The sequence below is a fragment of the Glycine soja genome, chromosome 4 (assembly GCF_004193775.1).
Source record: "Glycine soja cultivar W05 chromosome 4, ASM419377v2, whole genome shotgun sequence".
Taxonomy (NCBI): domain Eukaryota; kingdom Viridiplantae; phylum Streptophyta; class Magnoliopsida; order Fabales; family Fabaceae; genus Glycine; species Glycine soja.
In genome coordinates this window covers 720,209-744,967 of record NC_041005.1, presented here as the reverse complement: position 1 = coordinate 744,967, position 24,759 = coordinate 720,209, and the positions used below count along the sequence as shown (strand labels likewise).

General features: G+C 33.5%; 2 protein-coding genes across 4 annotated transcripts; one reads left to right on the top strand and one right to left on the bottom strand.

Annotated features, from left to right (window-relative positions):
• The first annotated feature begins 3,211 nt into the window (after positions 1 to 3,211).
• On the top strand, positions 3,212 to 4,913 carry LOC114408044 (B-box zinc finger protein 20-like). Of its 2 annotated transcripts, none has more exons than XM_028371169.1 (3): positions 3,212 to 3,652; positions 4,002 to 4,406; positions 4,505 to 4,913. In XM_028371169.1, the coding sequence occupies exons 1-3, from the start codon at positions 3,467 to 3,469 to the stop codon at positions 4,871 to 4,873; spliced, it is 960 nt and encodes a 319-aa protein (XP_028226970.1). In that variant the 5' UTR covers positions 3,212 to 3,466; the 3' UTR covers positions 4,874 to 4,913. The 2 variants fall into 2 exon arrangements, with proteins under 2 accessions (XP_028226970.1, XP_028226971.1); XM_028371170.1 differs by having other exon boundaries at positions 4,002 to 4,401; positions 4,505 to 4,614.
• Positions 4,914 to 7,525: 2,612 nt separating this feature from the next.
• On the bottom strand, positions 7,526 to 22,334 carry LOC114408439 (kinesin-like protein KIN-7D, mitochondrial). 2 transcript variants are annotated; one of them, XM_028371482.1, is made up of 25 exons: positions 21,663 to 22,332; positions 21,431 to 21,528; positions 21,180 to 21,269; positions 20,841 to 20,893; positions 19,401 to 19,466; positions 19,003 to 19,056; positions 18,756 to 18,815; positions 18,138 to 18,216; positions 17,596 to 17,663; positions 17,180 to 17,236; positions 16,978 to 17,082; positions 16,407 to 16,511; positions 16,080 to 16,187; positions 15,861 to 15,992; positions 15,566 to 15,748; positions 15,295 to 15,465; positions 13,901 to 14,041; positions 13,493 to 13,612; positions 13,337 to 13,387; positions 13,116 to 13,163; positions 12,754 to 12,900; positions 11,788 to 12,519; positions 8,147 to 8,276; positions 7,942 to 8,029; positions 7,526 to 7,848 (listed from the first exon to the last, which is right to left on the bottom strand). In XM_028371482.1, the coding sequence occupies exons 1-24, from the start codon at positions 21,992 to 21,994 to the stop codon at positions 7,947 to 7,949; spliced, it is 3,213 nt and encodes a 1,070-aa protein (XP_028227283.1). In that variant the 5' UTR covers positions 21,995 to 22,332; the 3' UTR covers positions 7,526 to 7,848; positions 7,942 to 7,946. The 2 variants fall into 2 exon arrangements, with proteins under 2 accessions (XP_028227283.1, XP_028227285.1); XM_028371484.1 differs by lacking the exons at positions 7,526 to 7,848; positions 7,942 to 8,029 and having other exon boundaries at positions 8,271 to 8,382; positions 21,663 to 22,334.
• Positions 22,335 to 24,759: the final 2,425 nt, after the last annotated feature.

Sequence of the window (24,759 nt, the reverse complement as noted above, 5' to 3'; positions counted from 1 at the left end):
GTCGAGTATCCTACCTACACTTCTAGCATATAACCTATGCAATGATATGAAAATATTGTAAGTTTTATTTGACATGTGAATCAGTTGAGTAACCGGTCTGAGTTGAGTATGTTATTAGATGAGTTTCGCAAAATATTAAATGGAATCCATTGGTTGAATTAATGAGCCAAAACCTAGCATCCTGACAGAGTAGATATATGGATGGGTCAAGTTTAATAACACTGAATAATGGTATACATTGACTAATTAAATAGTACTACTATTAAATATAGCACATGAATTATGAATCACTTCATTTTTAGAGGAGGTATAATAAGAAAAGGATTAGGGATTTTACAAAGTGCAGACCTCGTGTCCTTCTAAAAGAACTTTTGCATAGACACTTGAAGTTCTGTATTACACATGGAAAACAAGTTTATGAAGACAATTGTACTTATAGACTCAATTGTCGGCTCTGTTCAATTCTTAGTGAAAACATTAAAATCATTTTCTCTACTCTCTACTTTATGTTTGCTTAAATAAAGACGTTTAAGCCAGTAGGAATGGTAGAAGGTAGAAAAAAAGAAACCAGGAAGATTCAATTACTTTGAACTCCTAATGTGAAGCAAATAATCTTTAAAGCTGTTAAATCCATAATCTCAAATATATCCTATAGAAAATTATTCTAACTATTAGTTATTTTCTTCATGAATTCTGCAGCTAGCCCGAAATTGAAAATGGTGATAAAAGTAAGTTTCCACATCTAGCCAGGTTAAGTTTTATATCGTGTACTATGTTACCTGTCTAAATGTATTGAATATCGTCTAGGTTAGTTTTTTAAGTCTTATCTTATATTTAATTTGATGTATGCTCTTTCGGTCTTTCCACTGATGCTGATGTCCAATTCACAAAATATGAATTGGTTTGGTTCGTCAAATATAGCCAGGATCTTCAGATTAACGGATGGGAAAGTTTATTTCTTTTCAATTTAAAATCTGACATAAAAAATATAAAATATAGAATAATAAAAGGACTACATTGCAAATAACAAATTTTACAACAAACACATAACGTGGCACGAGTAAATGTTGTGTCTCAATATTATATGTCCAAACTCATGTTGGGTACCAAAACCCTTCAGAATTCGCGCCACAAAAAGTATTGCTTTCATGCACTTTGTTAGCTTAATAATTAGATGAGAAAAGATTATAAAAATCATTTTAAGATTCGAAAGCACTTCTCACTCTTTCTCCCACTTAGTCAACTAGTAATCACTCTTATGCGTATTAAATCGGTGTCCTTATTGGAGTCAATTGCCGATTATTGAAAAGATTTCTAAAATCAGATGGTTTGAATGGTTTATTCATGATTAAATAGCTAATAATTAAATATTATTATTATTTAATATAATATATCAAATAATATTATAATAAAATAAGATAAATATTCATAGTTTTATAATATTGAAAATTAAACTTTAATTGTAAATATTTTTATTTATCATAACTTGTAATATATAATATTCAATATTAAATTAAGTTGTCATGACATTTTTTTTAATAAAAAAAGGTTTAACAACACACAATTATATTTATTAAAAATTATAATAAAAAATTAAATAAATATAATTGATATCATCACCATAATATTAAGTTATAATTATATCAATCATCAAAATATTTTTAAAAAAATTATTGTGAACCTATCTGAACCAGTTATGCATAATTTTAAACCAATTTTATTCTATTTTCTTGCAAAATTAAACAAATTTTAAATATTAACCAAACTAATTGAATGATTAATTCTCAATTAAGTTGGTCGGATCTTCCATTACAATTCTACAACAATTATGATTTTTTTCATGTCAGCATAATATTGGTGAAAAGTATTAACAAGTTTTAAAGATAAATAATCTTTATTGAAAAATTTGACTATCATCTTTAGTGAATCTTCTCTTTCAACTCTCAATCATATTTTTTTCTTTTGTGAAATATTTTGAAAACAAGCCGTTATATATATATACACACGTTAATGTTTTGTGTTTAAGTTATTAAAATAGGATTCTCACCCTTAAAAGTTAGGTAACGACTTTATCCTTAAAAATACACTTTTCTTGTATTTTTTAAAATATAAAAGTAGTGGTAATTACTTTTAAAAAAATTACGTCTACATTTTCTAAATATTAGTTAAGACAAATGATTACTATACACAATAAAATTATTTTTTAAAACATTTAAATAATTACATACTTAAGATTCAAACTTACCTTAATCTAAAATGACACTTTAAAAAATAAAAAAATTCTTAAATTATGAGTAAAGATTTTGGTGGGAACCCTTATTTATGATTTTGAAACACCAATAAGAAAGATTGAAGGGATAAGCAAATTTGACTAAAAATTAACGAGTACATGTACATGTAATGTATCCAAGCTATAGAGAAAGAAAGTCTATGTAGTATGTAATATGTTAAATACTCATAAAAAAATGTAATATGTTAAATTAGGATTAATCCCATACGCTAAAGATCGATGAAGAGAAACCTCCCAAAAAAGGAAAAAAGAAATAAACAATGGCCTTAAATCAAGGAAGAAAACTTAAAATTAACCAATATAAGATGATGTTATTAAACAGTTTTGAATAGCAATATAGTCATAGAGAAAGGGGAGGACAGGAAATTAACAATCCCTATTAATTATCTCTGTTTACATAAACATCCATCTTTAATGTGTCAACAACTTAAATAAGTATTTAACAATATATATAGACATCTATATATAGTATTAAAAATTATAATCATTAAAGTTAATCTCATACGCAGAGAAACCTCCCAAAACTAAAAAAAAAAAAATGCTTTGAAACCAAGAAAACTTAAAATTAACCACTGTAGAACTGTAAGGTGAGATTATAAAATACAAAAGACGGTTAAATAGGAAGTGAAGTGAGGCCTACAAAATTGAACTTATTAAAAAATTGTTACTAGCATTTCTCCTATCTATATCTATATTATTAACAATTCACGGCATGGAATGAAAGATGGACCCGTGGAAGGAATCTAAGATGGAAATTAGAGCTGGCAGTGGCACTACTAGTTGAGAGTTGCTCCAGCTATCTTTCTCTCTGGCTTAGGGGCATCATTTACAACAGTGATATTATTTATTTAAACAGAAAGGGAAGGGAAGATTAAAACTCGTGAATCAATAAAGGAAGTAGATAACGGAGACCATGCCTGAGAGTGAAAGGCAACTTGCACTCTCCCTATTTAATAGTACTACCAAAGAAAGATAAAAATGCATATATGGCAATCGTCCAGAGTTTTCTCAGAGTCAGAAATCACTAAATAGCCTTGATCTCTCTGGACCCCTAAAGCCAAGTCGCCCATAATTTGTTTGTCCCTATACTCATACCCCCCCTTCACAACATTAATTAAAAGCCCACAACACACAAACAAACAAAGCACAAGAGAGAAAAAAAAAAAGAAGAAAAAGATGAAGATCCAGTGTGCTGTGTGTGACAAAGTGGAAGCCTCCGTCTTCTGCTCTGCAGATGAAGCTGCTCTTTGCCATAGTTGTGACCGCACCATTCACCACGCCAACAAGCTTGCAACCAAACACCCACGCTTCTCTCTCCATTACCCCACCTCCCAAGACTTCCCTCTTTGTGATATTTGCCAAGTACGTACTCACTCCTTCCTACTTCCTTCTCAAACAAATATCTACATGTTCTCTCAAAAGATCATTCAACGTTAAAACAGTAACTAGTACTTAAACATGTGATCGGAAATTCTATCCATTGAGTAGTCTCTATGTATAAAAAGAAACATCTATCTCAGTCTCTTACCCACGAGTCTGTGTTTATAAGAAGAAAAAAACATGTCAGAAGAAATCAATCTCTTACATGAATCTTCCTACTTCCAGAGATTAGTTTGTGTGTCCCCGGGGAATAATACCCTTGAATCTTGATTTTAAGAAAAAAAGACACAGTAATATAATTAAGTAGTAACCATTTTTATTTATTTAACAGGAGAGGCGTGCATATCTATTTTGCCAAGAAGACAGGGCATTGCTATGCAGGGAGTGTGACGTTCCTATCCACAGGGCGAATGAGCATACCCAGAAGCATAACAGGTTTCTTCTCACCGGAGTGAAGCTCTCTGGTACTTCTTTGGATCCTGCTGCGTCCTCCACCAATTGCACCCATGGCTCTGAAGGAAGAAACAACGCTCGATCTAGAATGAACAGACCCAGATCATCAGTTTCCAATGAAGAAAATGCAAGTAATTCTTCTTGCAAGGTTGAAGACAACGTGGCTAGTGACACTGGTTCGGTTTCAACTAGCAGCATTTCTGAGTACTTGATCGAAACAATACCCGGTTACTGTTTTGAAGACCTTCTTGATGCTTCATTTGCACCTAATGGTTTCTGTAAGGTTTGCTTTACACCTTATATATTATTATGTATAACTTGTTTTTTCTTCTCAGGTTATATCTAATTAACAACTTTGAACCGTGTTTGTTTCTGTTGCAGAACCAGAACTATGATCGTCATAGGCGTTTCAGGACCAAGATCTTCAAGTTATTAGGACGTGTTTGGTTTGAGTTAAGGAGATTCCAAAATCTTAACGCTATCGATGATCAACTGTTTGTAAAAATCTGTTGGAAAATATCTTCTTTTGTTTTTGTTATTTGCATTTCTTTTTGGGCTCCCTGCTGCATTCTTTATGATTTTTTTTTCATTCTCTATTCCCGACCACTGTTTCGGCCTCTTATTTTAGTATTTTTTTCAATTTTCATTGGGTTAATTAATAATATTTTTTGGGGGGGGGTCCATGCTTTTATTGACATGAACATGAATTCATTGAATAACGCAACTGAATATTATGTGCCACTTTCTTAAACTAGAAGTCGGCTGGCTAAACCTTTTAGCATTTTTTTGATATGACTAGTAACTTTATGCGTATAAGAAAAGGTCTTAATGCATCTTTAAAGCTATCCAGTATTTTCATAACATGGCTATCAAATTGTCGTAATTCGTAGTCAATGCTAACAATTAAACAAGAACAACCGGCAGTTTTTGCGTAGTTGTAATATGCGACGTTGATTGATCGTGATGGATAGCAGGATTTTTCAAGCTGTTATGTTTGCATTGTCACCTTGGAGGATATTAAGAGAACGACTTCACATAAGCTTCAAACCCAAACAAGGGGTTGGTGCACGGGCCATTTTTCTTTGAAAATTGATTAGAACTGAATTTGAAGTGCAGTATTAAACATGATTTAAGATGTATAGTTAAATTAATTTCAACCACAAATTTTACATCAAGGATTTGTCAAAAATATACACTAAATCTTATATCTGACTTCTTCCTTTGAGTTAGTTTAGTTGAGGTATTTAAGCGATAGAGATAAACGAGAGACAAACATATAAAGAGAGAGATTAATGTTAATAAGGCATTTATATTCAAAGGTGCTCACATATTAGTATGCTTTCTCTTATTCATTCATTTCCTATTTACCTCCTCCTTCTAAGGTTTACATCAATGATATGTTTGGAACATTAAAGAGAAGGTGAGAGGTAAGAGAACATTAAAATTTGAATTGAAAGAAAACTAAAATCGTGGGGTTGGTTCAAGCATAAGGCGGTTCAAACCCTATAAAAAAAGTTATTTAATATTAATATTTATACATCTTTTACTATTAGCTAATTTAGCGCTATGGTAAGTGATAACTACGGTGTGCTTTTTCATTAATGAATAGAGTTTGAATCCAAAGAAAAATATGTTTGCTGGCCCTAAGTGAAAGAAAAAATAAATAAATTTTGCTTTTAGAAGTAAACTTTACTCTCTCTTTTTTACTTCTATTTTCTCTCCGATAAAAAAAATACATTATTTTTCTTTCCTCCTAATTAAACATACACAGATCTTCTCTTTATATATTTGATTTATACCAAACTTTTTTACTCTTAATAATTTATCTGATAAATTTTACCAAATATGTTGTTTCTAACTTATTTTATAAAGTTTCATAATGTTTATAGTATAATTTCATACGCGATGAGTTTGTTATTAATTGAACTATTTATTCAAACACACTCTAGATATTAAAACGCCCACGCCCACGAAGGCCCGTCTCAGTTTGACCCAACCTGGAGAGGAAGATGTCAGCGACACAAATGCCTTGTTCTGCTTTTCTTGAAACAAGACTAGAATCATGGTAATCTTCGATAGCAGATGCATGTGGTTTCACATTTTTTTTAAAAGAGATATGGGGAGACATGGTTTCAATTTGAAATCAATTACATCAGGTGGAGGTTAGCGTTTAGCGTTTAACATAACTAGGATTGATTTTCAATTAATATACCTACAACCTGAATCCCCGAATCCATCTCCAATTTAGTCAAAACGGGAAGTCAAGAATATCACCTGTAAAACGATAGCGATTCCTTCTTTCTAGATCAACGAATATTTTTTTTTATTAATAAAGCGCATCAAACGAAGATTATTTAGTTAAATATTTTTTTACCAAATTAGTCAGGGTGGATTTGATCGGTTGGAATGGAATGGAAATAAATGAAAAATAATATTTAAATTAAAATAGGGAGATAAAATATGAGATGACACAATTTTGAAAATTTTCATTCCTTTCTTTCATGTTTGAACACAACCAATTCAACCCTTAAAGATGTTCATACTTATTCACAAACACTCACCTAGTGTAATTGGTGTTATTGGCAACAGAGATTGTAACTAATGATTAAATGCATACGATTTGTTTAGATAAGCTTATCTAAAAGGATTTTTAGAATAAGATCAGTAAAAAATTAAATAAATTTCTCCCAAAATCAGTTTATATATAAGTTAAAAATCATCTTTTAAAAAAGTTTTAAAACTTCTACTAATTTTAACCTACGAAAAAATTATTAATTTTTTTTCTTAGTTTTTTCTCAAGAATTTGGGTAAATATATGTAAATAATCCCGAATTTCACCGCCTGAACATGAGTTCAGGAGGTTCAATGCCATTTAACCATGTGTTATGTTTAGTTATCAACGTAAATTTTAATCTAAACGTATGAAATGTATGCCTTTCCAAAACATAGGCTAGGAGTCTTGAATTGGTGATCGTGGGCAACCACCCTCTTCAAGGAGATCTCCCCAGGAATAGAGTCTTCTTGAATAACCATGTAAAAAACAAATCCATAGCCTATAGTACCTTGCCTAATCCTCTGCGTATATCTCTACTATCCTTCAAGATTCTAGACATATCACTAATGTGCTGCCCGGTAATAGTTTTAGTACCTTATTATATATCCCTTCTTATCCTTAAATGATATTACAAACTATAGATAACTTTTGTGCAAGAGACTCATGCCGAACGTCAAGGAAGTTGGTGACCTGACCGAAGTCCCGGTGAACGGTGGTCATAACTATAATGGAACTAAGGTAGTGAAATTCCTTGTCGGGTGTGAAACTTCCGATAAAACTCGGAAGTGGAAAGAAGCTGTATGTATCGCAGTGAGACAGTATTATGCACAAATTGCAGCAGGAGAGAATCAGTAAGAAATCTCACAGCTCTTACACTCAGCAAAGAACATACAGAGGATGGGCAACAAAATTCTGCTGGATTACATAAAACAAACGTATATTGTGCACATGTACTTCAGCAGTGCTGTTTACACCTTTTTCTTTTTACATTCTTTCTCCGCACCCCTTTGTCCCCCCCCCCCCCCCCCCCCCCTATAATACAGTTCCCCTGGGGTAGTATAAAAGAAAGAAGATATTGATATATCTTTTAAACGGATTTACATACAGGCAAACTAATAAAAGAATTGCACCCGTAACAGCATGGAGTATATTAATTCAATGGGATAGAGCCCTGCAACAAATGAAAGGCCGAAAATGAAACACGTTAATGTTTTTACAGCATTTGAATAGAGTTCATAAAAATATTGTAAGATAATGGCAGGACCTCTGTTATGTAAAAGCAAAAATCCTATCTGTAATATTTGTGCGGCATATTGGACACTCAGAACAAGCAAGTGAACAAGATTTACACACTGCAAGATGAAACAACAGGCTAAAAATATTCAGACAAAAATTGTAAATCCAAAAAAGAAAAATCACCAAGAAATTTTTAGGGTAAGAGATTCAGACAAAGTTAGGAAGAAACTTACAACAAAAATGTCGGCATGGAAGCAGAATTGCTGCAGTTGGAGATTCAAAACATACTTTACAAACATGGGAATTTGCATCGCCGTTCCCAAGGTACTTGAGTTCTTTTTCCTTCATTTCTTGCATGCGCGCCTGAAATCATTAATCTCACTGAATCTTTGAAGACCTTTCAGCATAAGTTATAAACTTTTGCAGTAAATATCAAAAAATTATTTGTTTTCTCAGACCTAACCATCCCCTGTCCAACAAATTCGAAAATTACAGAGATTGAAAGTTACACTCGGGTGTCTTAACAGTTTGAACATCTAGCAATATCTTTGATGTATGTTAGAACATTTGAAGTGTCTCAAATGATCTATTAAGGCATCCATATTTCTTGATTTATTTCCTTAATTAGGATTAGTAAATCTTGTCATCTAAATGGATTTAGGACTTGTATTCTGCACTTGACCATAATATAAACCAGAAACACAATTGCACGCTGCGAAAGCATCTTAATGTTTTACAGAAAAAAAAAATAGTAATTAGATATATTAAGTTAAAGAAAGTGATTCGTCCCAATTTATATCCATAGAAATCTAATTGTTTCTTATTATTGGATGATTGCAAGAGATCAATTTTTTATTTGCCTTTCTCGTGACTATCATTACAATAAGGAATTAGTTATTATATTTACTTAGGGATGACAAAAAAATCTACACATGCAAATATCTATGGATAAAATTTATTATAAATAAATGATAGATACTTTAAATGGATACTCGCTGTCGACAAATATGGATATCTTTTATCCACTCGTTAATGGATAGGGTGAGTATCATAGTACTGGTACCGTGGATACTCACTACCCGTTAAATTACACAAATACCCTATATATATTACAAAAGTAACATTTATATTCATATTGATTCATTGTTACAATTTTCTAATGAATTTATTTTCTTTTTCAGGCTCCTTAAAAATGAAGATGGATAAAATGAAACTGAATACAATTATAGAAGATTTGGTTAACGAAGATGTTAGTACTTAGTAGTTTTTTAATATTTTATTCCATATTCTAACTATCATTATATTAATTGTTATTGACATTTATTTTGATCTTGTTTGTTTTAAGTGTCAAAAGTAAAGTTAGTGATGAGGGAACCATTAACGACTTTGTAATTTAGACTTATTGAATTATGTATTTTTAATTTATTATAATCTATATTTTTCTTTATATTTATGCTTTTGAGATATTGTAATTTTATTTATAGTTGTACTTTGGATTTATGTTTAATTCTTTTGTATTGTTTTTTTTCTTGATGGATATGGATATGACTCTAGCAGTCTAGACACAAGAGAAGAGGACCGGAACTATAAGTACTATCGTCGGATTCAGAAACAGGAAGTAAAGGAAGCGTTGAAAAGAATGAGTAATGGTAAGGCGGTGGGGCCAGACAACATACCTATTGAAGTGTGAAAAACTCTTGGAGATAGAGGTCTTGAGTGGCTCACCGAACTCTTTAACGAAATTATGAGGTCAAAACGCATGCCGGAGGAATGGAGGAGAAGCACGTTAGTGCCAATCTATAAGAACAAGGAGGATATACAAAATTGTACAAATTATAGGGGAATCAAGCTCATGAGTCATACCATGAAATTATGGGAAAGAGTGATCGAACGGAGATTAAGAAAGGAGACTCAAGTTACTGAGAATCAATTTGGTTTCATGCCGGGAAGGTCGACCATGGAAGCGATTTATTTATTACGGCGGGTGATGGAGCAATATCGCATGGCCCAACAAGACTTGCACTTGATTTTTATTGACTTGGAGAAAGCGTATGATAGAGTGCCTAGAGAGATTCTGTGGAAAGCTCTAGAGAAGAAAGGGGTTAGGGTTGCATATATTCGAGCTATCCAAGATATGTATGATAGGGTATCGACTAGTGTTAGGACACAGGGTGGAGAGTCAGACGATTTTCCCATCACAATTGGTTTACATCAAGGGTCAACCCTTAGCCCCTACCTTTCTACCTTAATTCTGGATGTCCTCACGGAACAAATCCAAGAGATAGCGCCGAGATGCATGCTTTTTGCAGATGACATAGTCCTCCTTGGAGAGTCGAGGGAGGAGTTGAATGAGAGGTTGAAAACTTGGAGACAAGCTCTAGAAACACATGGTTTTCGCCTAAGCAAAAGCAAATCGGAGTATATGGAATGTAAGTTCAACAAAAGAAGGAGGGTTTTTAACTCAGAGGTGAAAATAAGAGACCATATTATCCCTCAAGTCACACGGTTTAAATATCTTGGGTCTGTAATACAGGATGATGGGGAAATTGAAGGGGATGTGAATCATCGCATTCAAACAGGATGGATGAAATGGAGAAAAGCTTCGGGGGTGTTATGTGATGCAAAGGTACCGATCAAGCTAAAGGGAAAGTTTTATCGGACTGCGGTAAGACCGGCGATTTTGTACGGAACAGAATGTTGGGCGGTCAAGAGCCAACATGAAAATAAAGTAGGTGTAGCGGAGATGAGGATGTTGCGGTGGATGTGTGGTAAGACTCGACAGGATAAAATTAGAAACGAAGTTATTAGAGAGAGGGTTGGAGTAGCGCCTATTGTAGAGAAGATGGTGGAAAATAGACTTAGGTGGTTTGGGCATGTAGAGAGAAGACCGGTAGACTCTGTAGTGAGGAGAGTAGACCAGATGGAGAGAAGACAAACAATTCGAGGCAGAGGAAGACCCAAAAAGACTATAAGAGAGGTTATCAAAAAAGATCTCGAACTTAATGATTTGGATAGAAGTATGGTACTTGATAGAACATTATGACGGAAGTTGATCCATATAGCCGACCCCACCTAGTGGGATAAGGCGTTGTTGTTGTTGTTGTTGTTGTATTGTTTTTTTTCTTGATTTTTAATTCATTAGTTTTGCTTGATGTTAAAAGTCCTTTTTGAAAAAAATGTTTTTCTTTTGTTTAATTTGAAGTATCCAAGGTATTCATTAATACCTACAGATATAAAAAAATCCACCATATTAACCAAACAGATACCTGTCAAACAAATGGCGAACAACAGACAAAAGTTTTCTCCAACAAGCGGGCAGCATGCAATCCATGTAATCCCTACCCGTGTCCGACCCTATCCATTTTCATTCATATATTTACTTCAAAGTTATTGAGAAATATTCTTGGTCAGTTTTGTATGTCTTCCTAATATAGGTTGGATATACTTCACTGATGTTTTTGGTATGTTTTCAATAAAAGAATAGGATTATGATATTGATAGTGCTCATTTAAACTCCCTAGTCTAAACTAATTGGATGCATAGATGCACCTAAAATAAAGGTTGTCACTCCTAATATTTTTTATGCTAATCACTCTAAAGACATGAAAGAGATAGATTGACTAGAATGGTCTATATAAAGACAATACCTATAATAGTTTAGTTAGCAAGATAAGTTGAAGTCAAGATTAATGGGTCAGTATTTTGTATCACAATCATATCATATCAATTAAATATCCCATTATTCAGGGTCTTGATTCTCTCTCTTTTCGTTCGTCCCTACCTAAAACCCTATAATTTCAAAACCAACTAAAGAAAATCAAATCAAAATTTTCTAGGACAAAGAAAAGTATAAATAACTGCAGAATAGGGTTACCTTGAGGCGAACAACCAAGGGCTCATCTTTGGGCATTTCATCATCTGGTTTTGGTGCATCCAAAAGCTGTTCCTTGGGAACAATATTACTTTCAACGTCATTAATTTTGGGATTATTTATGTGCTCTGCACCATCATTTTTTTTATCGATGTTTGATTCTGGGACAGCACCCCCTTCTTTTTTTAACTTAGCAACAAGGACCCACATATTTGCTAAATCGTTCTCTAAGGCTTCTTCTCTTTTCTTGGCCTCTTCAGCTTTTTTCCGGTACTGTTCTTCCACAAATTCCTTCTCGGCTAATGCAGCTTCCAGAGCTGCCTCTCGTTGTTTCCTTGCCTGTAGTTCCATCTTCAAATCATCAGCAACAAGACTCCATGACTCAAAATCATCTACACCAGCTCCTGAAATTTCACTAGCACGGCTAGAAATCCTCCCCTTCCTTCCAGCTCTTGGATCGTTGTACTTGCGGTTGACACCATTAACCGTTTGCATGACAGCACTACGAGAGTTGACCAGGTCTCGCGCGGCCATCAATTCTTTTTCTAACTTTGCATTCTGCAATGAAAGTTTTGTCACTTCCCCAGCCAAATTTTTCAGCTCCACAGCAGCTGCAGAGGCCAGTTCTTTGGCATAAGAAGCTTCTTCAGAGAGTTTCTGATTCTGCACACGCAACCCACTATTCTCTTCTGACAAGTGAACTTGCCCTAGCTTTAGCTTTTCATTTTCAATTTCCTGAAAGTAGGGAAGAGAAGTGTCAATTTAGTACATAATGCAACACTGAAGCCTTGAATGACTTAAAATATCAACCCTAAAAGCGGATTTCATTAATAACTATTGATAAAAGGCGGAGGTACAAAAATCATATAAACGAAGGAAAGAGAAACAAACAGAAACCAAATGAATGGAATTAAAAAACATATAAACCATTCAAATGTGCTACTTCAAAAGCAACAAATTCCCAGTTACCTGGGATTGTATTTTCTTTTTCATGTCATCAATGTGTTCTCCTGATGCACACTGTTCAGAAGACACTGACGATGTACCACTGTTAACTGCTGCCAGTTGCTGCTCTAGCTGCCTCACCTTTTCTTGCAACTCTCTGTTTTCAGAACTCTGTTAACAAAAGAAGAATCGAAGAGGGTGATGGTCAACATAGAAACTTTTACACTTATGAGGTTTCCATCATCTTTAACTTCAGCGAGGTAAAACTAAAAAGAAAGGGATGACACATAAGGATCCAAGTAAACTTGCTAAGCTTAAATTAAAAGTGAAAAAAAAAAGGTCAAAATGTTGAGAAAATAGCAACAAAAAAAAAATCAAGCACGTACCTTATCATTTAACTGTTCCTGAAGGACACGGTTGTCGGCAGATTTTAGCTACAAATATTTTAAAAAGACAAATTAATTTATATGAAAGAATGATCAATGTTGACTATGGAGTATGCTGAACATGTATAATGCAATTGCCAAATACTTGGGAGAGGGGGGCACAATTTTGGAAGCAAAGGGACAGCTGAAGAACACCCTAACAAAGCTAAAGTACTACTCACCTCCAACTCAAAGGCCTTTTCATTACATTGAGTCATTAACTTTGTGACTGTCTGTAACAACAAACATAAAGAAAAGGTATAAATGAGCCTTATCAAAGCATTTACAAGATGCAGCCTTCAAATCTATATTATTAATTTTAATACCAACATCACTACCTGCTGCATTTCAACTAGTGATGAATTAGCCACAGGAGATTCTTCAGTCTCAATTAATCTTTGTTCTAGCACCCTCATTTGCTTCCTTTTTTCTTGGATCTCACGTTCCAAATTCTCAATCTGTAATTAAGACAGCATTTTTCAAGAAGAATATGAATAAAAAATACAAGCATTTCAATAATGAAGACTGTAAATGTAAAGGCAATCAGAACACTTGCACAATATTGTTTGGCATCAGTAAACACATCAAACAAACTTGATTGACATTATAGGAACTACAAACATGTATTTGGAGACATCACCATTGAGGAAAATAAAAAGATTGGGGAGGAAGTTACTGATTAATAATTTCTTATTGCATTTACGCCAACATATTTCAGTGTGACGTTTGAAAGCAAGGCAAAATACCTGAATTTTGGAGCATTCAGGGTCATGTACCGATTGCTCCATCAAGCGCTTCAGAGTGCTGGTACTGAAAGCAATATCGCCGGCTAGCATTTTGACTTGTTCAATAAGAAGATCCTTCTGATCAGATGTTGTCATCCCACCCTACAATTCAATTAGCAGTCCCAATTAAAAATTTTAATAAAGCATACAGCAACCAACTACTTAAAGTAAGGAACCAAAATCAAATACAATTGTGTCTAGACAACATCCAAAGAACATTCTGTATTTAAAAGATCAAAGCAATTTTAGTAAAATGGACCTGTAACTCTCAAAGGATCAGAAATGGTGATTCTTACCATAGTTATTAGAATCTCACAGTAAGTGATTTTAATCACACAGTTCAATACAATTTGACAACAATTGTTGTGATTCTGTATCATCGAAATGAATTGCACAATTCAATAATTTATTTATTTATTTTTTTGCTTTTCTTTCACCAACTCTCATCAGAGAAATTCAAAAGTCAAATAAGGTTAAAATGTTAAAAGAAAAGAAACAGAAGGAGCACTAACAAGTTCACCCTATTTGGTTATTCCATTGCTTTATTTTCATTTTTCTGAAACAGGGATTTTAGAGTCATTCAGGCATCCTGTTTGGTTATGTTGTTGCTCTGTATTCATTCTTCTAAAACAAAGGCTGCACACAACTACCACCTTACCATGCATACCTTACTTGGCTGTACCATATTATCATTGCTTTATTTTTGTTCTGACTTGTAACACATATGGTTTATGCTTTTGTTTTGTGAATCCTATAGTTAACTTGTTTTGCCAACTCATAGTTTAAAACGTATGAGAAGGGATCAAGTTACTCCAAAAGTAACTCTTTGAAAGTTACTCCTCATCTCACCATTTATTTTCTTGAAATCTAATGGTTAAGATTAACTACTCATTACAACCATTAGATTTGATAGCCTCCCGTCCCGTCTAATTCTATTGGATCACCACCATTGGTCATGTCATTCTTTATTCTTATACATGATCAATCCATCTTAAGAAACTCTCTTGGTGGAGGTATTTTAGACTAAGGTTTTGAAATGATGTGATTGCAATCCTACTTACATAAATTCCTGCCCTAGGATGCTCTAACTTGGATTGGAGTGTACATGCTCTATAGTCCTACTCCATCACTCAGGCCATTGACATCAACAAAAGGCAAAAAACCAACTTGACCCTCAGTAAATATTTTTTCTAAAGTTACTGAGTTGACAAAATGTAGAACCAGACTCCAGACTGATCCCATCTCAATGCCATGCCAGCTTTCTGAGAACTTTATTGAAAACAAAAATTGAGAGAGGTAATATGAAATATTAAAAAAATAACAGATACTGTTATAGAGAAGGATGATGAGTATACCACTGTCAATTTTGTTCTACTGATCAGTTCACCAGCTTGTGTTGATTCAGTAACAGTACTGCTAGCTGGGGAGAACTCTTCATTCCATCTACTAGATGATCTTTTATGTCTAACATCATGAAACAGATCTGATGACACTGCAGAAGAATCTTTCTGACTCTCATTTTCAATCTGTAGAGTGAGGAGTTCAAAGTATACACACTTTCAGAATGAAAACTGAAAAAGATAGTAAAAAGACAATCTACATTATTTCACTGAAGGGTGAGCTCACATCATCCTCGCCAACAGAGTGACTTCGCTGATGGTTGGAAACATCAGTTAGATATCCAGGAATTGCATTCTTTGAGGAAACCAGAATGAGTTTGGTTAGCCTCTGGATCCTACTCATAAGAGCAGCCTTGGCTTCCTCCTCTTCTTCCAATCTTGATTGCATTTTCACTTGACCTTCTTCTAACTACTCATATATATTATATGATAGAGAAGCAAATATGGTTACACAATCACAGAGAGCAAGTGTAACAACTAACAACAACAATATGAAATGAATATCAGAGAAGGCTAAAAACCTTTTGCTTTAAGGTCAAAATTTCCTCATGATTGACACCAACTAGCATCCCCTTCCTTAGTTGATCAAGTTCTAGTTTGAGGAATGAAATTTCTTTCTGGTATTTCTTAATTAGAGATTTCTCATCAATAATCTGTTAACAAATAATTCCACAGTGAATCAGGAACCTTTCATGCTAATAGGCATGCAATTCTATAGATAATCACTAGCTTCAGCAAACCTTATTACGTGACGCATATATTTCTACTCGTTTTGCCCTGCTGGCAAACTTCAAGGTATTATGAGTTTCCTCCATATTACTGGATGCTGGAGTTACTGTGCATATAAGCTGAAATTTTCACATTGAAACAAATTTTAAAGTGGTACTTATGTAAAGACAATCTAACATTGCAGGAATAAAGTGAAAGAAAAGAAACTAGAATAGCCATAGCCTTACTTAAGAATCATATTCAAATAGAATAACTCAGCAACTATACAGAGTAAAAGAGACAGAAAAATACAACTAAACCATATAATCATTAAAAATGGTGTAGAACCCAGAACTCACTGAAACATGGCCATGTCCACCAAGAGAAGATTGCAGGAGGCGGGTTAGCTTTGAATCTCGATATGGAACATGAGATGCCTTCCCCTCACTCAATTTTCCAATAACCTTCACAATGAAATCACAAAACCAAGAATAAATATATGGTCCCCCCCAAAAATAAGGGAAAAAAAATTTAAAAAGGTATACTATTTAATCCAATCCATTCCCACCAAAACAAAAAGAGAAGCCTATGCACTACTAGTCTATCTACAATGCAGGACTGTTCACTAACAGTTGGTCCGACACTTGTTTTATCAACATTTAACAGAATTAGATTTGTCAATAAAATTATTTTCTGGTTGCTTGCTTTACCCAAAAAAGAAGTTTAAAATGAATTAATTCCATGCAGTTATAAGTGTATCTTTTACAAAGATATTGCATGTCATACAACCAGTCATCTCAAGTGCAAACAAAATGACATAACCTCTCCCTAGCCAAAAATATAGAAATTACAAATAGTGATTTGAAGTTAAAACAAAATTTCATAACAAAACTACGCAATTGACAAAAACAGAAATTGTGTAACACCTACAGTTCCAAGTGTCAGAAGACTTTTGTTGATGTAAGATCCTTCCTTTCTTCTTAATCCAGTTGTTTCAGTTTTTGAGCTCTCAGATCCAGCCAAATCAATCAAATTCTAAAAGAAGAAAACAAACAAAAAAGACGTTGGACATAACTGTCCAATAAGTATAAATATGTAGATTTTGGGGAAGCAATAAATAATTTTCACATACTAGCTGAGAGAAGATGACTCCATCATAATCATCACCATGAGCACTGCTCTCTATCATCTGCAAATGTATTGGATAACAATAACAATAGAGCTAAGTTTTTTTTTATAAAAAAAAAAGGTAATAATAAACAGCTGACCTGAAGATGTCCATGACAGAAAGCCAAAATACATTACTTAATCATTAAACATTTCTGTGAAGCAATCATCAATCAGTTTTTAACAAGCAAGCAGAAAAGGCAAATACAGCAATCCACACAAGAATATACATGCATGCATGTAGCATGTTAGCATTTTTAAAACTTTAAAGCCTCAGGCATGATTCAGATATTATTTCTTATTTTCTTTATACAATTGAAGCAAGCGTAGAAAGGAGTTGTTTGATAACAATTTTAACACTACCAAATCAAGCATGCTTACCAGTGTAAATATTGTGTGACTCCGGCTGCTAAAGAGATTAAAATTGTTAGATCCAACATGACGATGCTCTGCCATATTAAAAGAAAAAAGAACTTATTAAAGAATGTTTCTCAGACCACCATCAGTCAAAAGACTCTGATAATATATAATACTCCCTCCATCCCTATTTATAAGACATTGTTTTGAAAATTTCTTGTCCCTTTTTATAAGACTTCATTTCAATTGTCTTGTGCATTAATTTTTTTTGACTAAAATGTCTTTATTTATTTTAATCCATAATTGAATGCTACTCTGAACTGTCTCTTTCTCTCTCCTATGGAGATTGGAGAAGACGAATAGGCTCCCAATAATGTTAAGGGTAAATTTAGAAAAATATTATAATTACAAACAAATTTAATGCTAATACCTAAAGTTAACCAATTTTCTTATTTCTTAATAAACGTAAATTAGTCAACAAATGTCTTATAAATAGGGGCGGAGGGAGTATATAATTTTGAAAACAAATGGGAGGAAACATGTTACTATCATCTCAACATAAGTACCTTCTCCAGCAGCAATAAAAGAAAGTGCATGTCCGGGAGATAAAACAACTTCTTCCTTTATACCCTCCACATAAGTTCCCTGGAAAACAAGCCAACATAAAAACTCAAATACATACCCAATCAGACTACAGAAAGAAAATATATTGTTTCAACTTCAAAATTGGCAATAATTTCCTAAATTTTATTTGAATTACAAATGCTTTCATTTTCATTTCTTTAATAGAAACTATGACAAGTTATTTCAACATAGAAGTGAATGTTTTAATATACAAACACAAAACAACAAAAACGTAAATCTTCTAAGAATGAACATCATCACAATTACATTGTAAGGGTAGAAAAAGAAGGGCGGAGAAAAGAATAATGAGACTCAAAAATCAGAATTCACCAGGGACCAATTTATCATCCATGATCTCACCAAAGCAATTTTAAATTAAAGTTCATAAATAATACTTGCATTCCACATTCCAAGATGATTGGAAATATCAGTATTCGTGTATAAAAAGACAAATGAAAATAAAGTAAGAGACTCATCATTTAAAGATAGAATAGAAATAGTGAACCAAGTACTCTAAACAGATTTCAATTTAGATAAGAAATAGTAAGAATATACGAAACCTGTGCATCTTCTCTAACTCGCAAATTTTGGCCAGTTGGATCAAGTAAATCATTTATCACCTGATACCAAGAAGAAATAACAAAAATCTCTTTATTAAAAAAAACATTAACACACAGAGACAATATAACAAGCAACAAGCTGACAATCAATGCCACATTGTGGTAGAGACGAGATGAAAAATTTAAGGCAAGTACTAGACCATGTTCAGCACAAAAATGATGGAACCAACGATATTCTGTCATTTACCTCATTGTATATTTCTAAATATGACACTCGGAGTAAGAATTCTCTTCCTGGGGTCTGCAGTAAAAATACAATTAGACACTCCAAGCAAGATGATGTAAAATATATTTAAGATGGAATACTTTGGAAATCAAGTCAAGTTGAAGCAGCAACCATTAACTACTATCAAGCAGAACATAGAGCTCAAGTATACTTGTAAATAACTAAAAGGAGCACAGAGATGGCCATTTACAGGAGGAAGTAAGAGAGTGACACACATGATACACACAGAGAAACTATTAACAAAAGATACAGCGATCTGACATGACATTAAAGCATAAACTTATAATGACAGCAATGGCATAAGGCCAGATATGTAATTTAAATAATCAACAACTACTAATCTTGCAAAATAATCTTACATCTTGGATCATACTGAAAACATCCTTTATAGCCAGTGGTATGAGACCAGGAGAATTTTGGTCTCCCTGCACGTTATTATTGAAAACAAAATTAGAGTTTAGAGACATAACTGGAGAGATCATGTCTATACAGAAAGTATCAATTAGATAATGCAGTATAAAGGCATAAAGTATTTTAAGACAGAAGCAAGAAACATGACAAAGAAAAATGTGGTAAGATTGTAAACAGAACTATAAGTTAATCAAGCATTACCAAGCAAAAGCATGCTACAATGATACCAAATTTAAAACTTTTACAATAGACCTACTAATAGATTATACAAATGACTGCAACTTACAATAAGTATGCAATTAACCATAATGTATCACCATCCTTCATAAGCCTTATGTAACATGCATATAAAGAGCAGTACAAGTCACCCAAGAAGATTTCTTATCATGTTAGAGCTCGGTAACAGATTTTCTTTGAGACCAAGTTACTTTATAACATCTTACTTTCTACAGTTCAACAAGTGGGAGTGAAATTGAAAGTGCTATTCTAAGGCTATGTTAAATGGGTAGCAAGAATAAGCTATCAAAACTACATATACTGGATGGAAATAAGAAGTTAAAAGTGCATCTATTATAAAGAATGCACACTGTACATGTCAAGGTAAAAACTGGCAGCCAGACGATGTTTCAACTCAGGCTCTAATCTCAAATCAAATGTTCAGTTCAAATGTGATTTTCAGAGCTAATTCGCATTAGAATACAAAATTCCTATACTTTCTTGTAATGTATTCTTTATACACACACCTTTTAACTTAAACAGAATCATAATTCTAGTTGCAAGTTTTCAGCACTGCTAATATGACATTTTTCAATTTCCAGCAGAAATTATCCTAACCCTACAAGTTGTTTCACACTTTCACATGTAATTTATCACTAACATAAGTGCTTAGTAGGCAGTTTACCAGATTGTGTTATACCAAAAACTAGTTAACTATCTATCCTCCCTAGTGTCCAGAGAAACTATGTCAACCATAAGTGGACCAAAACCCTTTAAACATCACCGAGAAATAAACCTTCCGAGAAGGTATCCTTGGCTACAGAAACATCAAACAACGGCTGGAGCAATAATATTGTCTTTATTCTCCAGAAAAAGAAAAAATTATAAAAAATTCAATGTTTACAAGCAATAGATGTCAAATGGCATATGTGCTGCTGTGTTGAAAAATATAAATCAATACAAAATCATTAACTTGTTGACACGAACCTTGTTTGACAAATAACCAACACTAGAAGAAAAGAAAATCTGTATAATTTGAATGACACACAAGTTGCAAATTTGCAACATGGTGATTGACGAAAGGAGATACATGACACTTGGATTTTCAGCACAAGACATCAAATGAAAACAAATAGGAAAATCAAATCGGTAAATCAAGGAATGACACTTACATGCATAGTATGTGTCTTACCACTACTTGTCACACCATAGGCAAACACAGTTCCTGCAATGTTTAGAATAAAGTTATCTTTCATCCACCAAAAAAATTATTTAACAACAAAGAAGAAAATAACTTCCAAATTCAACTGAATCCAAATCCATTGGCCACTCTAACACTAAACCAGAATACAATTAACCAGTTCGACCTGGTTATTCAAGTAGAGCCTAAACCAGTATATAACCATAGCAGCTTTCGTCAATCCATTAAAATGAATTGATAGTACCAAAATCAGACTCTGCTCACATCACATTGTCATTTTGTCTTAAATAAAAAAACCAGCATTCCATACCATTGACCCCCTCCATGGCAGCCTTCACTACAGGTTTTGCTGCCACTTCATACACTTCGTCTGAATTGGTATGTGGTCCAAAAACTCTATCTGCCACAAATTAAATCAGAATTCTAAAATTAACATTCACAATTTCTAAGCTGAAAGCAAGATCAAAGTCAATTTTCCAGTAGAAGCCTATTTGACTGATCGGGAAATCAATCAGAACGGATAACAATAACATCACACGAGGAAGACAATAAAAACAATACCAAATGCATAAGCAGTAGCTGGATTATACTCATTTCTGACAATCTTTTCGCCATCGGCATACCATGCGATCTCGTCCCCTCTCTGATACTCCCTTTCACTGCAACCGAACCATTCACTCGTTCAGTGAGTAGTGACATTCAATCCTCGGATAACAGAAATACCAAAATCAAACGATTCAATCGCGCAGCGAATGGATCTGAAAGCACAACCTCAGATCTAAGCATTAATTACCTCAACGGCCTAAACCGAATCGTGACCGAAATGCTATCGCCGGTCCTCGAAGAATCCACCACCGGCTCCGCAATCAGCTCCTCAGCTCCGAACGCCACCGGAGAACGGGCGGCGTAACCGCGCGAGCCGTGATACGCCGACTCGCTGCGACCGCGACTCGGAGTCATGGATCGGCCTCCGGAGTTGAAAAACGAGGACGTGGAGGAAGAGCTGGAGCGAGGCATTAACCTTCCGTTGGTGAAGGAAGAGGACGAAGAAGTGGAAGAGTAAGGAGTCGAAGGTTTTCGGTAAGAAAACGGTGAGCTACTCCTTGCGCGCGAGGAAGAAGCCATTGAGTTCTCTCACTCGCTGACCGAGTTAGTGACTCAGTAGAAACCACCAAAGCGAAGAAGCCACGCAGCGAAAGGGGAAGAGAATGTGTCAGAACTCACACATGGCTATGCAAACAAAAGAGAGCAATATTTGGTTCTCAACGCTTTTCATTTTTATTTTTCTCCGTTGCTTCCTTTCGATGGTTTGGGATATTATTCTATCAGACAGATGGAGGAAAACACGCACGCACGCACACAGAGACAGAGATTGTTTCGTCTTCTTTAGAGCAGAGGAACTATCAGTGAGGATGAATCGGGGCCGAGAAAACGGAGAAGAAGGTCGTCAGAGTTTAAATTTAATTTTTCTTTTAAAAAAAAATAGTTTTGAATGAGAGGACAGGGGATTTTAAAATTTATTTTATTGGAAAATTAATCAATTTTGTTTTATTGGAAATTGGATTTGATTTGGATTTTACCGAATCACAATGACAATGTAGCGGGTGAAAAGAAGGGTTTAAATTGAATTGAAGTGTTTGGAAGCACCCGCGCCGCGCACGATAAAATCGAGTGGCGACGAAATCCTTTCAAAAATAAAAACGTGAAATTGAGCGGGAATAACTGCGGCCGCCAATCAATTCATTCATGAGCAAAATACATAAACATCTCTATAATTTAGATATATTATAAGCATGTCCTTTCCTGTTTAATCCTTACACAAATATTTATTATTTTAGAATTTCAGTGTATTATTATTTTAGAATTTCAGTTACACTAATATTCTTTTCTAGATGTTAATTTTGTTTATCCATAATAATTACATGATTCTTTAAAATAATTTTTATAAAAAAATATTCATATTTCCTTTCACGATCAAATTTTTTAGGAATTCTTTATATCTTTTTTGGTTTTTGTGTTGATTCCTATTGGTTAAATTGATTTCTTCATAAGAAGTGATAACAATCATTTGTCAGATGTAATGTAATGTTTTTTATTACAAATTTAAACAAAAATAACCATCATTAGTCTTTCAATAAAATCAATAAGCACGATAATAGTTTATTAAGAAAAATAAAATTGCTATCTATAATTTGGAGTGAAATTATTAAAATTTCATCAAATAAGTATTATGCATCTAGTAAGTTGTCTGGATCCCCTCTATAACAACTTGAATTTCAGCTCCATGCTAGTGTTCTTGTTCTCCCATTTTTCATGTAAATGTATATGATGAATATTCTTGGAATATAGTTGAAGCATTTGTTTATTTGGAGGGAGTTTAAATTTTAATTCATTTACAATACTAAAAATCATACTTATGAATGTCAATATCGACCCTACAAAATGAAACATAATTTTGGTTTTTCACTGATAAAGAGATCTCAATAGGAAGTTGACGAAAATCCCAAAGTTGTCCAAATACAATAGCCTATGACCAGGAGTAGGACCAAACAGTCAGAAAATACCCTCCAACGAATGGTATCAGCCATACTTGACAAGGTCCAAGTGGAGAAGGATGTAGACTTACATGCACTACCAAAAATCTTGTTGTTGAAGGCCCATGTCAAATATTTATCTATTTTTTTTGTAATTTTAATTAAATAAAATTAGTATTTTTTTCAGTTGCACCTCATCTAACTGTATGTATTGAACTTATTTTTAAGAAAAGGGACTTTTGACATTTTGGGAAAATACTTGTGTATTTTTGTGAGAGCATTTTTATGGGTTCCTTATTGAATTAATTTGAAACTTATCAAGGTAATCCTTGTGACGTCTAATCTTGACTTATTTTCCATCTCTGGAAGTAGCATCATCTAAATTACGTGACTTGTTCCAAATGATCCACTCCTAATAAAAATTACATCAGAAGCCAACTACTTATTTTAGATCATATTAATGTCTGTATAAACGAAAATTATTGTTTAACAAAGTCAAGTGAAACACGTATGTAATATAACTTCAACAAAGATGGTGATAATCGAACCTGAGAAAGAACTCAAACCCCATCAGAATACATTTTGGGAGTTTTAGAACATGCGAGAGAGCAACAAAATGAGGGATTTTAGAATTATGAACGATAATTTTGATCTTTGACAAATACACTAACAACATTAATTAACGAATTCGGTTAAGGATACAAAAGAAATTCATTTTAAGAGAGAGAATATACATATAATATGTTTAAACATAAGAGAGTGTTTGTGAAATTTGTTATTCTTTCATTCCGTCAACAATGATAATAAGATAAAATTATAGTTTGAAATTTTGAATACTTGTTAATTATATAGAGAAACTTTGTAATAACGGGACTTGTTTATTAATCTATTAATCTTTTATTATTACAAGTAAAGATTTTGAATTTACGTTTCTACATTCTTTGGGCATAGTGGTAATTTGACGTTGTTTGAATTCAATTTTTTTTTACTTTATTTCTCCTACAAAGTGGAACTTTTGTTTGGGCGAAATGTGTTGCATTTGGGTGACTTGGTAATTTGCGCGTTGCCCAAAATGAATTGCCGGTGGAAGTACAAAAAGATGTTCCGTAGGCTTTTTGGCTACTGATGTTACGTTTGTTAGCAAAACGGCGAAATGTTCAAACGCAAATGAAATGAGAGCGTTCCAACCACATTGTGGAAATAAAGAAATAGCGAACAAAATTGTATAATCGTGACATGACGATGGCCAACGACAAAGTGTGACTTTAGGTGAGCGATTGCAAAAATTTAAATATAAATGAACTTTGAGTTTGTAAAAAATGATCTCTTCTAAAAGTAAGTTAATAATAAAATATA

Excerpts from the sequence above, each read along its gene's own strand:
- LOC114408044 (XM_028371169.1), top strand. The coding sequence starts at position 3,467 with ATGAAGATCCAGTGTGCTGTGTGTGACAAAGTGGAAGCCTCCGTCTTC. Across the intron at positions 3,653-4,001 it reads CTCTTTGTGATATTTGCCAA|GAGAGGCGTGCATATCTATT; the intron begins GTACGTACTCAC and ends TTTATTTAACAG. Across the intron at positions 4,407-4,504 it reads CACCTAATGGTTTCTGTAAG|AACCAGAACTATGATCGTCA; the intron begins GTTTGCTTTACA and ends TTTCTGTTGCAG.
- LOC114408439 (XM_028371482.1), bottom strand. The coding sequence starts at position 21,994 with ATGGCTTCTTCCTCGCGCGCAAGGAGTAGCTCACCGTTTTCTTACCGA. Across the intron at positions 21,529-21,662 it reads ATTCGGTTTAGGCCGTTGAG|TGAAAGGGAGTATCAGAGAG; the intron begins GTAATTAATGCT and ends GTTCGGTTGCAG. Across the intron at positions 18,816-19,002 it reads ATTTAGAAATATACAATGAG|GTGATAAATGATTTACTTGA; the intron begins GTAAATGACAGA and ends TCTTGGTATCAG.